At 35.2% G+C, this 17,624-nt stretch overlaps 1 protein-coding gene across 1 annotated transcript in view; it reads left to right on the forward strand.

The window, feature by feature from the left end:
* The first annotated feature begins 772 nt into the window (after positions 1–772).
* The window catches only part of LOC117104377 (DNA (cytosine-5)-methyltransferase PliMCI-like), a 30,844-nt gene continuing 13,992 nt past the window's right edge, over positions 773–17,624 (forward strand). Inside the window, exons 1-24 of the mRNA XM_033245201.1 lie at positions 773–917; positions 1,708–1,756; positions 1,975–2,091; positions 2,717–2,800; positions 2,940–3,049; positions 3,455–3,573; positions 4,362–4,454; positions 5,007–5,164; positions 5,785–5,862; positions 6,185–6,288; positions 6,856–7,024; positions 7,846–7,943; positions 8,170–8,299; positions 8,435–8,518; positions 9,058–9,185; positions 9,773–9,878; positions 10,512–10,736; positions 10,962–11,029; positions 11,743–11,863; positions 12,676–12,907; positions 13,117–13,235; positions 13,958–14,029; positions 14,761–14,884; positions 15,687–15,838. Coding sequence (XP_033101092.1) covers positions 865–917; positions 1,708–1,756; positions 1,975–2,091; positions 2,717–2,800; positions 2,940–3,049; positions 3,455–3,573; positions 4,362–4,454; positions 5,007–5,164; positions 5,785–5,862; positions 6,185–6,288; positions 6,856–7,024; positions 7,846–7,943; positions 8,170–8,299; positions 8,435–8,518; positions 9,058–9,185; positions 9,773–9,878; positions 10,512–10,736; positions 10,962–11,029; positions 11,743–11,863; positions 12,676–12,907; positions 13,117–13,235; positions 13,958–14,029; positions 14,761–14,884; positions 15,687–15,838 — 2,793 coding nt within the window. The 5' untranslated portion in view covers positions 773–864. The remainder of the gene's footprint in view (positions 918–1,707; positions 1,757–1,974; positions 2,092–2,716; positions 2,801–2,939; positions 3,050–3,454; positions 3,574–4,361; positions 4,455–5,006; positions 5,165–5,784; positions 5,863–6,184; positions 6,289–6,855; positions 7,025–7,845; positions 7,944–8,169; positions 8,300–8,434; positions 8,519–9,057; positions 9,186–9,772; positions 9,879–10,511; positions 10,737–10,961; positions 11,030–11,742; positions 11,864–12,675; positions 12,908–13,116; positions 13,236–13,957; positions 14,030–14,760; positions 14,885–15,686; positions 15,839–17,624) is intronic.

Genomic DNA, 17,624 nt, shown 5'->3' on the forward strand with positions numbered 1-17,624 from the left:
TTTCGACAATCTGGCCCAGATCCAAAGAGGGCTAGGCCTAGCTTACTACTTACTAATAACTAGGCCTAGGCTTGTTCCACCCTGCCCTGTTGTATTTGACCTGTCTGTATAGCCTATGACTAGGTTAGGCCTAGGGGGCCCTAGTAGGTAGTGGCGTACTACAACTACTAGGCCTAGGCTCCTCCTCCTAGCTAGCCTAGCCGAGGATGGCCTGCCTAGACGCGAGCTAGTCCGGCCAGGCCCAGGCCATTCATAATAATTTAATATGCTCAAATTTTAGACCCTAATTTAACTTGGTTATCAAAAAAAGCCTACTTGCTTAAGCTATTTGAGATTTTCCTTGTCGCTACATTTCAAATAGGCCTAAATGATTACTGAAAAATACATTGTAAACAGGGCCTAATCATTGTAAGCTTCATTCTACGAGTTCGGAATTTCGGATCCACCGCCATTCCATGTTGCGATATTTTGGTAGGTCGGCCGGTTGGGTTGTTGAACTTTCAAGGTTAGCAATACAATGGACTAATCCAAAAGTAGACATTGGTGGAACAGATACAAATAAAATAATATTCTTGATATCTAATTTATCACTACTGTATGTTATTTTTATGTTAAGTTATGTTGTTTTTAAGTTTTTATATATGATAAACCTACCTATATAATATGGAATATTTGTAACATAATTTTAAGGAATGAATTAAATTTAAATTAGTGTTTACCCTGGTTAAAAGTAGTTTTGCTCATTGGTATTTTAACTGACCTTTCTTGTTGTTTGGCGCGAAAGAAGTAAATCAGTGCGATCGTGTGTGTGTATTCCGTGGGAACTGTTGTTAGCATTTAATCAGTGTTACTTCAATAATAACAATGCCAACTAAAGTTGAAACTGAGTTTCAGCTAAGTATTCAGGTTAAAGAAAGGTAAAATATATGAATTATAATTGTTTATTTATATTATGAACTGATTGTCTTGAGTATCTGAGGCTAGGCCTAGAGCCTAGCTAGGCTAGGTTAGGTAGGCTAGGCCTAGTCTATGCTAGGCGTAGTTAGTAGTAGCCTTAGGCTACGCGGCTAGGCTAGGCAGCAGGCTAATCAATTTATGAGAGTCTGAGACTGAGAAAAACATGCAAAGGCCTAGCTAGGTAGTAGTAGTAGGCGCATTAAGCCTAGTGAAGGCCTAGTCTGTCTTATATATGAATCGCGAAGGTATTCATCGCGAATACCTGGGATCGCTCCAGAGAGTCCAGATAAAAGTGACCCACTGGAATTGCGCATAGGCCTATCATATTTCCAGGTGATTTTAACTTTCATAAGTCCTGTTATTGTTATTACTGATTTAAGATATAAAAATAATAAGAAAGGAAATTGGAAATTAATAATTTGACAGCAAACTGCAGTTATTGTGGTTCAAGAGGTTCAGGCCCCTATGTGTATAAATGCAAGCGCTTTGGAACCTCAAGGAAAAGGCACAATAAAATGGCCATTATTGTTATTATTATTTTGCATGAAATCAGTTGTTATGGATTGAACAATACAGTACAAAAATCATAGGCCTAGCCTTTTTTATTTTTTTCTGAAAGCATTTGTGTAAAAGTATGTATACTGCATCCATTCATCCATCAGACTCCCTTGTTCTGATTTTGATTGAGAATATTAATTTAATTCTGTTCATAATTACTAATTTTATTAAGGTATTTCTGTTTACTTTCAGCTTACTTGAACTGGAAAATGATTTTCAAGAGGGCAACGTGACTGAAAAGGCAAGAATGGCACTGCTTCCCAGACCCAACTTGGCAATCAGCCTTACACCACCAACTTACCTTGTTGTGTTAGAAACAAGAATTTCCTACTCTCAGGCCTTCTAGATTTGGCTTGTAAAATAATAATGAACATTGGCTAGGCAGAGATTTTGAAATATTGATCGTTCAATATTTTTACTCATTTTTTTAAACCCTGCTTTTTTACATTTTCTTCCCAGGGGTTTGTCAAAAAAAAGAGTAAGCTTCTGTTCGAACATCTACCTGAAGAACTCCAAAGCAGGTATATCAATTTGTATGAGAGAAGCTTAACTGAGTTCCCTGGTGGCAGTCATGTTGTGTGTGCTGAACCGTTGATGTCTTTACATCAGTGGTTCCCTAACTTTTTACATTCACAAACTTCCCCCCTTCCCCGGACATGTTAAATGTCTTCACAGACCCCAAGTTTAACTCTACACATTGTTGATATTTATTCTATGCAATAACGCACATGCACATTGAACACATTACTTTCTTTATGAAAGAGGAGATTGTTTCCAAATGTACAGCCCTATTCACAATCAGAAGACACAGTATATTCATTTTCATTTTTAGTTTTTAATACAGGGTTTTATAGAAAAATGAAAGTTATACAATGGAAAAAGAATCATTTAAATCCAACAATTCATTATGAAGTTACAGGAATTTAAACATACAGCTGTTTAAAGAACAGTATTTGAGAAATCAGCCTTCAAAGTTTACGTTTTTGGCCATTTTTCAGGCAGAGACCATCACCAAATCATTAAAAGATGTGGTTTTAACATCTAAAATGGGGGAAAATAACCCTGTCTCTTATACACATCTAGATGTGTATAAGAGACAGATGTCTCACAGATGTAGTTGCTTATTCAAATGTAAACTTGGATTTATAGGAAAGTTACAATGTAGCCATGGTGATTAATGGATTTCTTTTTGTACTTGCAGCTGCCACCACCTCGTTGTCGAGAATGTCGTCAGTTGTTGGATGATCGCGAACTGAAGATGTTTCCTGGTGACCAGGAAGATGCAGTAAGTTGATAGTTGATGTTAATACAATGTTTATATTTTCACATTGTCCATAACTGTTGCAAATGGAAACAGCAACAGTTGGAACAACATACAATGAAATAGAAAAGGTTATTACATTACATATGTATTATCTTAATAGGTTGAAGAGTTTATTGCCCTAACCGATGCTCGTTTGTCACTCTTTACTGGCGAAGAAGCTGAGATTGCCAGTGCTGATGAGCGCCCTCAACATAAAATCACTAATTTCAGGTGAGTAATCTTTTTATGGTTTTGGAAACAACATCACCATTGATTTGTAATTTAAATATCGGATTAAATAACTAAAAACATGGTATATTTATTCAATTATTAAATTTCCTGACTTGTTTTCCCTAATTCTGTTAGTTATTTGATCTTAATTTTATTAACACTAGCCACTAAGTGCAAGCTCAGTGGTCTGATGGTTAGGACACCAGGCTAGTTATCTGGAGGTCATGGGATCAATTCCCACCTGAATCACTTGTGAGATTTTTTTTGCAACTCTCTGGGAATGTATTGAGTATTCCGTACAATATCACGTCTCGTAGGTCAAAACATCACTCCTGTGGATTTTGATTTTTAAAAATTCCAAATAAAGTACCTGCTATTTTACTCCACTTTTTTCTTCCACTTTAGTGTCTATGACAAGAACACCCATCTCTGTCCGTTTGATACTGGGATGATTGAGAAGAACAAGGAACTGTTCTTCAGTGGACACGTTAAGCCAATATATGATGAGAACCCTGCTATTGAAGGTATTTTATCTAGCCATTTAAAGCTCTGTGCACAGTATCTAATTTTGTGTGATTAAATTGCGAGATTTGCCCATATATAGAGATTCCAAGTTTAAAGAAATTTCATGTGTGAGACTTACATTTTAAAAACTCCAACCCTGTGCCTGGAAATGCGTTCCCTGTCACTTTAGGGTAGTATTTGTACAACTAAAAATCTCTAAAATCTGCATTAAAAAAAATAAACAAATACATTTCAGACCGTCTCCAATACAAGCCTATTTGTGTCATGTCCACCAACGTGTGGCAGCATGGATGAGTTCTTTGATCATATCTGACATTGCTTTCTGCTATAGCAACAACATTATTCACAGCGTCAGTGTCAGTTCTATTGGGAAAAGAATGATGTAAGATAAACTTATGGACGGAAGTTCAGTGAGAGTATAAATAATAAGCCTACAAATAGCAGTATTACGTTTATGCATGAGGTTTTCAATCAATCAATCACTCATTGCATTTATATGGGGCCATTCCAACATCCTTGCTTGTGGTGCTCGTAGTATTTTGTCTTGGCGATGGTGCTTTGGTACACAGTTTAAGAGCGACTTTGAATACACCGAGTGTGTGAGACTTGATAGGTGATGATGTCATAATTGCGCCCAAATATGTATAGATATTAGTCACATAAAACTTATAAGTGAGGATAAAGATTAACGTTAGTTTACCTGTCACACAGGTAGCCAAGAATTCTTCAACCCCGCCTTTTCCTTTCTGTCTCATCAACTTAATTTTATTTTTTTCTATGTGCTTAGGTGGTGTTGCCACAAGAGCTCTCGGCCCGATTAATGAATGGTGGACAGCGGGTTTTGATGGTGGTGAGAAATGTCTGATTGGATTTGGTACAGGTATGTACATCAAAATATTGTTCTTATTGTTTTTAACAACATTTTCAACCAAGCAATTACTTTAAAGTTAAGGGTGGCTAGATATAAATACTAATATAGTGTTAATTTGACTAAATCAAAATATAGATTTTAATAACAATTATATTTCTTAATTTCTGTTGAGTAATAAGTATTGGTAAGTATTTTTATTTATAGTAGATGTTAGGGATGTAAAAGTGGGTTAATAAGGGTGGGTGGAGGGCCATGAAATTAGCTTTAGACTGGATGAAAAACTGGGTAGCCCCGCCCACCATAATTACATCCCTGGATATAGCGTAGTAGGCCTGATGTTGGCATTATTAATAATAAGAAATGGCCAAAATATTTATATAAAATATATATGAACTTCAAATATTTATTTTTTATTTTCATTATTTAGTATTATACCGTTTTTATTTTTATCAATAGTTATATGCTATAAATGTCTTATATAGGAAATTGTATATCATCTCTGTATCAATAAAAATAACTTAAATCAATGTATAACCTGTGTTTGATTTATTTTATTTTTAGCATATGCTGAGTACGTGCTCATGTCTCCAAGTGAGGCCTACAAGCCTATCTACCAAGCAATGCAGGAGAAGATATTCATGAGCAAGATTGTGATTGAGTTCCTGCAGAAAAATGTGGATACCGACACTGACTATGAAGACCTTGTCAATAAGATCCAGGTAAGAGATGGTAACTTACCCACCAGAACCAAGGTGATGATGAGAGAAAAATTGGTTTTGGAGGTGATAGTGGTGATTGTGGTTGTAGTAATATGAAGTGGATTTGAATTGAATTAAAACATTTTTTAAACTGAAAGTTAGTTACCTTAAAATGATGAATAATTGTGGCAACACTAGAAAAACTAGTCACTCCAGAAAAAATTCATTTTTAGTTTTTAATACAGGGTTTTATAGAAAAATGAAAGTTATACAATGGAAAAAGAATCATTTAAATCCAACAATTCATTATGAAGTTACAGGAATTTAAACATACAGCTGTTTAAAGAACAGTATTTGAGAAATCAGCCTTCAAAGTTTACGTTTTTGGCCATTTTTCAGGCAGAGACCATCACCAAATCATTAAAAGATGTGGTTTTAACATCTAAAATGGGGGAAAATAACCACATATTATGCATTGATATATAAATTTTAGTTTATTGCAATAAAATAGACTTCAAAAATATTGACATTCCACCTGTTTTGGCCATTATCTCCAAAACACGATTGGCGAGGTGTGACTGGTTTGGCTGGTCTTCACCACAATTGGTTACTGTTTTTCTTTTTCATTCTTTTTTGTCCAGACAACTGTACCTCCAGATGGATGCAGTAGCTTTACTGAAGACTCCCTCCTTCGTCATGCTCAGTTCGTGGTTGAACAGGTAAAACAAACACAGTATTATTATTATCAATAACCTTTCTGTTATCTGAACACACTGGTTGATCATGATAGATATATACACTTGTTGATGCTTATTAACCTTAATACCTATACAAAACTTTTTTATCCTGGATTATTGAAAAAAATATTTAAAAATTATATATGTAGTAAGTTATAATTTGTCCGAGTATTTCATGGATTTTAAATTAATTAAATACCTAATGACGACCTCTCGTCAATATTGACGGTAACATCAGGCCTGATATATCAAGGTTGGAAAAAAAAGATGATTTAAAATAGATGTATTATGATTTTGTTTGCAGGTTGAGAGTTTTGATGAGGCAGCTGATGAGGATGAGACCCTACTGATCACGACCCCATGTATGAGAGATCTCATTAAGTTGGCTGGCGTTACTTTAGGCAAGAGGTAAATATATTATAATGATGAAACATAATTAAGTAACATTTTACATTTTATTGTGAAATTGAAAACACTTAAATGTATTAGATATTATAACAACTCTCTATAAATCATTTTAAAATGAAATTTATGTTTTTATATAACAAATCTATTAAAGTATCCTCATAAATTCATCAAAATATACGAAAATAGTCATTTTAAATTGCTTGATTCTTTACATTAATATTAAATTCAATGGCTTAATTGACGTGGGGGTGTGGGGTGGGAATGATGGAGGGGGCTTGATGATTAAGTGACTGGAGAGGGAGGGGTGCAAACTAGCTCTTTTCCCCACCTTAATAAGTTGGATATTTGGAATATTGAATAATCATGGTCTTGTTTGCCCTGTCAATGAATATGCATAATTATACAGTATTTTAAGTTGTTCACATACTTTTATAGTTTCCATTTGGCATTGTACAGTTGGCTGTATTTCAAGTGACCTTATTTTATTTGTAGTTAGATGTGAAATCATGAAATTATTTTTTTAATTAGTATGTAGTTAATTTCTTAATCAACATTTACATTTTGCAGACGTGCAGCTCGAGGTGTATCTTTAAAAAAACGAAAAGAGTTGCAGAAACAAACGATGGCGACGGTAACTCCCCTTGTTTGCAACATCTTTGATATGCTGTTTCAGGATGAGATGCTGAAGGATAAGGAGACAGCGGGACCTCGACGACAAAGATGTGGATTGTGTGATGTAAGTATTGTTTTCGCGGTTAAAATGGTAATCTCGCGCATAGCACCTTCTAGCCCTATAGTGCATAGCAACTCCATGTGTTGTTGCCCTATGTATGGCAACCCCATGTGTTATAGCCCCATGTATGGCAGCCCCATGTGTCATAGCCCCATGTATGGCAGCCCCATGTGTTATAGTCCCATGTATGGCAGCCCCATGTGTTATAGCCCCATGCATGGCAGCCCCGTGTGTTATAACCCCATGCATGACAGCCTCATGTGCTGTAGCCCTATGCATGGCAGCCCCATGTGTTGTAGCCCTACGTATGGCAACCCCATGTGTTATAGCCCCATGTATGGCAGCCCCATGTGTTGTAGCCCTATGTATGGCAACCCCATGTGTTATAGCCCCATGTATAGCAGCCCCATGTATAGCAGCCCCATGTGTTATAGCCTCATGTATGGCAGTCCCCATGTGTTATATCCCCATGCATGGTAGCCCCATGTGTTGTAGACCTACATATGGCAGTCTCATGTGTTGTAGCCCTATGTATGGCAGCCCTATGTGTTATAGCCCCATGCACACTCCCATATGCTGTAGCCCTATGTGTTATAGTCACATGCTATTGCAGCCCCTGTCTAGTGATCGTCCCTTGCATGGCAGCCCCATGCATGGCATCCCTAAGTGTGGCAGTCACACAAACACCCTCTTGCCCCACCCTCATTGTTGGTAATATTAATTATTATTTATTTAAACAATTTATAGAAATCTTTATAATTTATATTTATATTTAAATCAAGTAAAATGTGTTTGTAACACTTGAAATGATTTTTTTTTTATAGAAATGCCAACTTCCAGACTGTGGGAAATGCACATCTTGTAGGGACATGATCAAGTTTGGAGGGACAGGACGGGCTAAGCAAGCATGTATCAACAGACGGTAAATACATTAACATATAAAACATGAGGCTGTTCAACATATATTTAGTTGAATATTATAGTAACTCTCAAAGAAATTTGATTAGAAATTAAATGAAATAATATTTACAATTTATAATGTGTAGAAAAAAATGAATTTACATATTTGTATGCTCTATTTTATAATTGTTTTGGTGGTATGCCGGCTATAGTGTCTTTAATTTTTCTATTTTATTTTTATTTATCAGATGTCCAAATATGGCAGTCCAGGAAGCAGAAGATAATGATGACGTTGAGGACATTGACAAGGAGAATGTGGATTTAGAAGCTCAGAAGAAAAAGAAGAGAAAGCTAGGCTCACCACTAAAGAAAAGAAAGGTAGGATTTATGTTCATCTGCATATCAGTATATTTATATCTTTGTATCTGCCTGATTATCAAGCATATTTGTTCATACATGTATTTCAAAATTGTAGATTCTTTATGTATTCTGAAACTGTTAATATTATTTCAGACTAAGGTGATGTGGAGAGGGGACCCGGTATCAATTGAAGGCGATCACACATACTATTCGTCGGTGCTAATAAATGATGAACAGGTAAAAATCAGCTATTCACAGCACTCGCGCTTCCTTTAGTGAAAGTAATTTATTTTACTAAATTCTTAGGCCTAATACTATGATCCTTTACCAGCCATCGCTTACACAAAGCGTTTTGATTGATAAAGTGCTAACCACAAGGCTGAAATAGATGTTTAATTTGGAAGTCTGCTTAGATACCACGGATTGCAATGTTGAAGGGTTGTGAACTGGTCTGTGCTGTTTCAGCCCTAGGTGTGAGTATTTCTTGGCTTATGAATAATAATGCATTAAAAAATATGTATATATTGTAGTCACATTGCATCATCTATGGTGCTAAAATCTGGTCACCTATCAGCTAGATATCCAACCATCCCCCCCCCCCAAAAAAAAAAAAAAGAAAAAACCCATTTTTTCTTAGCTCCACCTGTAGGAAGTCTATTCAAACATTGTGAATTCTGATGAAATCTTGGTAGTGTATTTCAAACTTTAGATACAAGGATAAGACTCATTTTTCAATGAAATCCTGTTAAAACATATTATTGACTCTTTTTTTTTAGGTGGACATTGGTGACTGTGTGCGTGTGAATCCAGATGATCCCAGTAAGCCGTTATTTTTAGCGCGTGTGATGTCCATGTGGCAGGAAGAGGGCAATGATGAGCCAATGTTCCACGCACAGTGGTTTCTGTAAGTCAAGACATGATTGCGTTTACATAAACAAGGGTCAGCTGAGCATAGAAGATGAGGACCACCTAATTTACATAATGAAAAGAATAGTAATAGGCACCTGTGATATGTAATGCTTAACACACGAATCACATTACACTCCCCCAACAAGGTTATGCAATATACTGAGAGTCATTAATAAACTAAGCTAGGCTGCTTTTAGTTTTTGCCTAGGGTTTAGTGTAGCTCCTTTCATTGTTACTTAATGACATCACTGTCATCGTGGCCCAGTTTCGACTAATTTTTTTTTCTCTAATATTTTCATCATCAGAAAAAGTTTGAATATCTTCCCTGGGACCATTGTGAACTTAGGGGAAAGCAAATTGTGGGAGGGGGAAAACAAGAGCAAAGAGGTCCTAAGAACTAACTATACTCTCCCACACTCCTCCTGAGCTTAGCTCATTAGATGTAGGGTATTGATCCAATCTTTACTCACCTTTCTGTAAGTGTAGAGAGTAATTTATTCTCACACACGACCAACGGCTTTCTATCAACGTCATCTCTGAACCCTTCCCCTCATCTTTTTATTGTAAATCTACCTTCCACAGGTACGGGTCGGAGACGGTGCTTGGTGAGACCTCGGACAATTTGGAGGTGTTTGTTGTTGATGAATGCCAGGATACATATTTAGGGTCTGTCAATTCTAAATGTAAGGTACGTACGAAAAATATATAGATAGTAATAACATTACATGGATAAAAATTTTTTCTTGAAATTCATGGTAAAGTTGTATTGTTTTAAGATTAACTTGCTAATTTTGCAGTAACATACAAATTATTAACTTGAGCATAACATTTTTAAGAAACTTGATGTGAACCCTGATTTGTATACTAGAGAACGATAAAAATGATAAAAACCCTCCATTGACTGGAAGTGTTTTTATCATTTTTGTGTACTCTGATATTTATACTAGATAATAATAAAAAGTATAAAAACACAGCAGTTCTCTAACCAATTGTGATGGAATTCTTAGTATTTTTTAATTAACTTTAATTTAACTACTATTTGTTAATAATGTGTACCACCTGTTTATTACCATGTTTTCTATTTGCCATTTTTGAAAAAGCATGTTTTAATACTACAGAAAATTTAAAAAAAAAAAACATTTATAGGTACACACTATTATACTAGAAGTAAATTTAGGTTTCTGGTTAATTTCAATAGTACAATCATAGTACCTTAATAGTTCAATGATTGTACTCTTTGACCTACTGCTGATGTGATGTAGAGAAATATGTTACCCAAATGAACTTTTGGGTTTACTTAGTTTGTATTGTATCTTAACAGATTATTTTCAAGGAACCGTCACCCGATTGGTTCATGATTGGCGGGATAGAAGACTTTAATTCTGATCAAGTAATTGAAAAAGACGATGGCAAGACGTTCTTTTACCAGAAGTTTTATGAAGCAACGACGGCACGTTTTGTTGATGTTCCTGTAACCAAGAACACATCTAATGTCCCGGAATATAGGTTCTGCCCCTGCTGTGTTAGACTAGAGGAACAAAATGAGGTAATTTATGCCCCTTTCTCAATGACAAACTAATCCATTAGATAAATGGTTGAAGTTGAGCATCGTATTTGTGAGAAAGGGTCCAATAGACTAATGAAGGTTAAAGTTGAACCATTAGTATAGTTATATTCTATACATTACATGGTGGTCATTGCATATAGGATTGAATTAATACTTAAAAACATTGAACATATTCATTAGATGCTAACATTTTCCATTCTTCAGAAAGACACCCCTAAAGCCTATGATGAAACAGAAATAGAAGATGGAGGAAATAACAAAACATATTATGGGTGAGTTATTTGAAATGTCAAACATGTTTATGAATAATAGGGAGTGGAATGTTGTTTACTGACAGGGACAGTAATGCTGTAAGGGCTGGAATTGTGCAATAAACATTAACATTATCTCATTGACAGGGGGGTGGTGTGTAAGAGTGAGTGTCAAGTGTTTTTGTTGGTGAGTGATGTGTATTGTAATAAATATCATGGTATTATTCTTGTATTCTTGGGTGATGGAGTGTTTGTAGCTGAGGGGGGAGGGGTTGTTTTGTCTTGGAATGTGATAATTGAGCATCAGGTTTGTTTGATTTAACCTCTTGGGTTCCTTTGTCCTAATTCCCTGTCCAGCCTGTCAAATGTAATTTGACAAAAACATGTGACATACCTAAATATGGTCATGATGTCATCATCACCACATATATGCACATCATGACTAAATATGGGCATACTAATAATAATGATAATAATTTGCAATTTGTATAGCCCCTTAACGAAAAGAAGCAACAGTTTTTTGTCAAAGAAATTTGATAATCTGTGCAGAACTGAAGCTTTTGTTTGTTAATATTTCATGTTGTCAGTCACTTTCATGAAGAATAATTTCCCAGTCATTTTGGGAAATTTTAGATTTTTGCTTGATTTTTGTCGCATTATTCCCTTTTGTTTATTTTTGGGGGTCAGGTCATATCTAGAAAACACAATCCAGAATTTTTTTATCTATTTTCTAGATGCTGTCTATTTGACGGAGTTGAGTACAAAGTAGGCGATTCAGTCTACCTAAATCCAGATGCCTTCTCATTTGCCATCAAGCCAAAACCACCAACAAGAAAATATGTCAAAAAAGAAGTGGTACGTTCCAACTTAGAAAATATAACAATTGGGATGAGTCAAAATTTCTTTGGTTGGTATTTGTAGATACTTAAAAAAAATTCCAAATATTTGCTGTCATATACTGTTGAAGACTGAATGTTTTAAGACCAGGCTCGGGAGAGTTTGACAAGATACAGATTTTTAAATATTGAAAAATCTATCTTATTAACAATTTCTGAGTGTTTCACCATGAAGCACCCCCGTCAGTGTCTTGAGCCCTTTCCAAACTATCACATTTTTTTTTGACAAAAACATCATGCCTCAGTATTGTGATGATGACATCACATTATAACCATATATAGGCACATCATGAATATAGGCGTACAACAGTTTTTTTGTCAAAGACAAGTGGAAGATCGCCACGGAGTTTAGGTCAAGTTAGTTATACAAAATATAATTATTTTTCCCTACAGAGCCTGGCTTTAAGTTGATAGAAGCATGCTATTTCTCAATACTTCAATTTTATTTTTTGACTTTAGTTGCCAGATTTGTTAAATTTTGTTTATTTTAAACATTTAAAAACAAATAAGAATAGTATGAATATGAATAGACTTAAATGACTTAGCAGAGTCTCAGAACTGGACCAGAAATATATGCGCTTATCTCACAAACAATTTCAAAATTTGTAGTTATACCTAGAGTGTATGTATATATATAAAGATAATTAGCTATTTTAATGTAGTAATATTTAAAATATATTTATATATGTAAGAATAGGCATACTGTAAAAAAAACAATAGGACCGATCCTCTTTATTTCATCCTTTTACATTAATTCCATATTCACAATAGGATGAAGACCTGTATCCTGAGTATTACCGAAAAACCTCCGATTATGTGAAGGGGAGTAACTTGGAATGCCCACCACCATTCCGTATCGGACGTATTAAGCACATCTACAAGAAGAAAGGCAGCGAAGTTATCAAGTTGCTGGTTAACAAGTTCTACCGTTCTCACGATACACATAAAGGCGTGACCGCTGGTTACCATGTTGATCGCAACATGTTGTACTGGAGTAATGAAGGTAACTAGGCCTAATTATTTTCCTTCACTCACAAAATGCGCAGTGACATTGACTTGAAAATTGGGTTCAGTCTGTAAGTATGAAATCATGAAAGGTGGACTTTATTTTATTTGATTAACAAAATTGTTCTGCCAGTTCTACAGAATTGTAGATTAATTAGAGGGTGACGTAAATAGTGGGAAATCATTGGTACTTTTTTTTTTTTGCAGAGGCGATTGTTGAGTTGACGTGGGTGCAAGGGAAGTGTATGGTGGTGTATGGAGAAGACCTGGCCGAGACTGTCCAAGAGTACTCCACCGCTGGTGAAAATAGATTCTACTTTCTTGAGGTTAGCTTTTTTGAACACTTTACCTTTTTTTTTATAAATAATATATTTCAAGGCTGAAGAAATAGCTCACATTGCACTGGCCTCAAATATAACTTAGGCAGAAGTGGACTAGCTTAGAATCATTTTCTAAGCCAGCGACAACTGTCCTGAAAATTCCATTTTCGGACATCTAAAGGCGATATATCCTGAATTTGTTTTCACCACAGCCCTACCATAGTTGAGACTGAGGTGGACGATTGACCACCTGTTGGGAAAATGCTGAATCCACCGCTAAGCCTGGGTTGGTTACTTAGCATGTGTAATTACAAAAGTATGCATTATAAATACACCTATATGAAATAGTATTATAAAGAAAACACATCTCATAAGTGCATATGGATAAGCTTCATGCATTATATATTATTATTAAAGATGTATTGTCCCCGGAAAAATACAAAAAATTGTAAAAATCATTTTTGAATTAATTTACTTATTTTCAAGTAACAAACATTATCAAGTTGAGCTTAGAAACTATTAGATTAAAAAAAAAAAACTATGTTACTTCAAAATGAGCAAGATAATTTTGTTTTAAATTATTTTTATGATTTTTTTTTGTCGTAAATAATAAACAACACAGAAAACAGGTATTATTATTGCTTAATACCTCCTATTTTACCTGTGAAAAAATTAAATATAACTAATAATTAGTTTAAAATTTCTTCTTCTGAACTATGAATTTTCAGGCTTACAACAGTGAAACAAAGCAGTTTGAGGATCCCCCAACTCAGGCCAGAGGAACCATCAACAGGGGCAAGGTATAGTGCATAGTGTGACCTATATCCCAAATGCTAGTATTGAAAAGTACTAATATCGTATTCATTTGAAAAAATGCCCTGTTTTGAATAAGCGCCCCTCTTCTAAGAAGAATCTCTCTCCAGAGCCTCATTTGGAATAAATGCCTCCCTTAAATTACTGCCCTACCCCCTTTTCTTAAACGATTGTCAACAAAACTATGGAAGCAAAGTCACTCTCAACACATTCTATTATGTTCTACTCCAGTAGTACTTTTTTTTCTATCCTGGTTGTGATCAGTAAGTCTTTATGATCGTGCAGTAACACATTTCAACAGCGATTATGTGTTGTAATTCAATATTTACAGTAACAATTAAGGGGTGTTTATTTGAGTATATGTATCCATTTTACTCCAAAAATAATACAGGCCTCCCTCAAACAACTTTCCCCTCATAAATGTTTCTCAACAATAAATGCCTCAAGGCATATTCCAATAAATATGGTATGCCAAATACAAAAGTGTAAAAAGCCCTTGGCAATAGAGGTAATAATTGTGTTTTCATTCAAAGAATACAAAAAGTATAGTGACTCGTCTCAGTAATCGTGCATTGTATTTTTTTTTTGTTAGTTTTCTATGATATATACTGGTTTAGTTAAAGCTTGATTTATTATTAATCTTTGATAAAGATACGTTGTTTTTGGCCTCTGAACATTCACCCATATACATATAACTTATAATTTTTTAATCTAACAGGGTAAAGGAAAGGGGAAGGGTAAAGGCAAAGGCAAGTCTTCATCCGTGCCCTCTCCCAAGAAGACCGAGGCGACACAGAAGCACCACAAACTTAGGTGTTTGGATGTGTTTGCTGGGTGTGGAGGTACGAAAAACCTTTGTTGCTGCTGATGTTTTCTTGTTAAACTGACAATAACATATACAGTACATTATAGTGAAATAATATTTTTCCAACATGATATAAACTAGGATGTCCTCTTTTTGAAGAATGTAGACTCTGGATGTTAGGGAGTGAGGGACCGATCTTTGCCTTTTGTCATAATAAACCATGAATAAGGCCGGTAGACATATGAGGCTTGACATCTCAAAGCCAGCGTACTGTCGCTAAATATTGCTTAGTAGTTAGGATAAGAATGTGTCAGGATAAGAATGTGTCAGTATTTTATGTACAGAGAAGCCATAATACTTTTACTCATAACTTTTGCAATAGTAATTTGATTCCAGTAAAAGACCTATCATTTAAACCTTATCAGGTAGAGAGTATAACTACATCAGAAAGTCAATTTTTCCTTGTTTTAGTCACATGTTGCTGGTTTGAGCATGGCATAGCCTGGGATCTATGATCATACAGTAATTGTTTTCGATAAGAATGTGTTGTGGTCTACGTAATTTCCAAGTAAATGAAAGGAAGCGTATTTGCATATATAAATATGTATCCATTTTAGGAGAAAAAATTAATGCTTCCCTTGAATAAACTTCCCCTCAAAATCCCCAGAAGAACAATAAACACCATGTGCTTATTAAAATAAATTTAACATGTGTATGTTGGGCAAACAATAAATGGTATTTGAAGCTTAGTAGAATTTAGGATGTACTGATGATACTTGTATCATCACATTCAAGGTTCATACCATTATTTAAAAGACCATTACATTATTCGTTTCTAGGCCTGTCTGAGGGATTCCATGCAGCAGGGATTGCAGAAAGCCACTGGGCCATAGAGAAGGAAGAGCCTGCAGCACAAGCCTTCCGGTTAAACAACCCAGGCTGCACTGTCTTTACGGATGACTGTAATGTTCTTCTGAAGTTAGCCATGGAGGTAATTATCCAAGCTTTATTTTGAATGTTAAGATGTTTGCCTTCGAATTTGTTTCACCTCTGAAAACTCCATTCACTATACCTCACTGGTGGGCAGAGTGTGGACTTGGGGGAGGGGGGGCCACATGAGGCCTAACGGTACTTTTGTTGCGGCCCCGTGAACATAAATTATAAACCCTCTATGTGCAGCCCACCTACCATCTTCAGTTAGAAAACCTTTTGTTGGCCAGGACATCTGTAAAAGGAATATTGGAACTGAGTATAAACCAGCACATTAAATAGTGCAGAGTGTCCCTAAGTGTTAATTCAAAATTTCACTTTAGCCCTGTGACCCATTTTTTATGCCCACCTCGGCTATACCTTAAATTGAGACTTTGGTTGGAACAGCAGTTTCATACTCTAATTTTGCAAAGGTAATTTTTTTTTTTGACAACAGGAAGTATCAAAACACATGAGAAAGCCCAATTATATAATTATTATTAACTATTGTTAATTTTAACTAAATGTTTATATGCATATTATTTTATGTATGTTTTATGTATGTCTTTTCAATATCAATTTGTCTTTTTTTTTTAATTTGGTTATTTTTGTGTGTAACAGTGCTCTGAGAGATTGTATTGAAAACCTATATTATTATTCATGAATTATTTGAGAAACTTATCTTGTAATATGATTTAAGATATAATTATTAGATACACACATATCAGTTCAGTTGCTTCTCTTCTCATTTGTTGTAGGCATGTTCTCATCAATTGATTCTTGTTTAAAGTATACCGCAAAATATTTTAATATTATATTTGACATAACCATTTCATACCTCAGGCCCAACCATTGTGGGACTGAGGTGGCAGGCCTCGAATTTGGGGATTTTATGGGCAAGGCCAAATGGCCTCCGCAGGGTTCAAAATAACACTGGTCCGCCGGCCAATGGCTAGTAAAATGCATGGCGGACCTGTTAATTATCCCAATAACAAGTCCGCATGACCAGTTAAAATTTCAATGAAAGTCTGACAAAATACCTAAAGTTTTACTCATTCACCTCTTAACGATGTCTTTACAAAATATTTCACACAGATAATGTCAACAAGATCGCTATTTTCTGTTTATTGTCATGTTAATGTCAGCTACGAACAGCCTTGGGCTCAATCATTCAAGGCGAACAGATGAACATCACGCAGTAGCTAGGCCATGGAGGAACCCATGGCTAGACGTACAGAGGGAAATCACCTTCTCCGCATGTTACAGCGACAAGGAGAATTTGATTTCCGTCTGTGTGAGCACCGTGAATTTAAAACATCCATGTCATGTATCCATCCCACAATGCAATGTGGGACAAAAAGTTAATAAATAATGCAACGATTTCCGTACAAAGCATAGTCCCAATAGCGTTGTTATGGAGATTATCTATTAATTAAAATGACACACCAGTAAAATGTTAGATAAAGTGATAGTTACGCCTTCCATTGTTTTAATAAAGTGCATTATCGCCATATGAATACTTAAAAATCTATTGTAATCAACCTGAAATGAAAAAGGAACTCAAAGCAATTGTTTCTACGACAGATCTTTTTCAGTAGACGTTTATTTCGGATTTGGTATGTCATTAGATTCATATATCAGTCTACATGTAAATTACACTCACATTCCCCAAAAAACATTGCTAATTACGGAGGAAATTTGCAGAGAATGACATTTAAATTTGAATAAGATTTATTTTAGATTTGACTCTAAAACAAAACCATGAGGGTTTCTTATTTATTTTAATAAATTTGTTTAATTAAAAAATT

This window comes from Anneissia japonica, unplaced genomic scaffold, assembly GCF_011630105.1.
Source record: "Anneissia japonica isolate Jap-2015-1 unplaced genomic scaffold, ASM1163010v1 scaffold288252_len263706_cov166, whole genome shotgun sequence".
NCBI lineage: Eukaryota > Metazoa > Echinodermata > Crinoidea > Comatulida > Comatulidae > Anneissia > Anneissia japonica.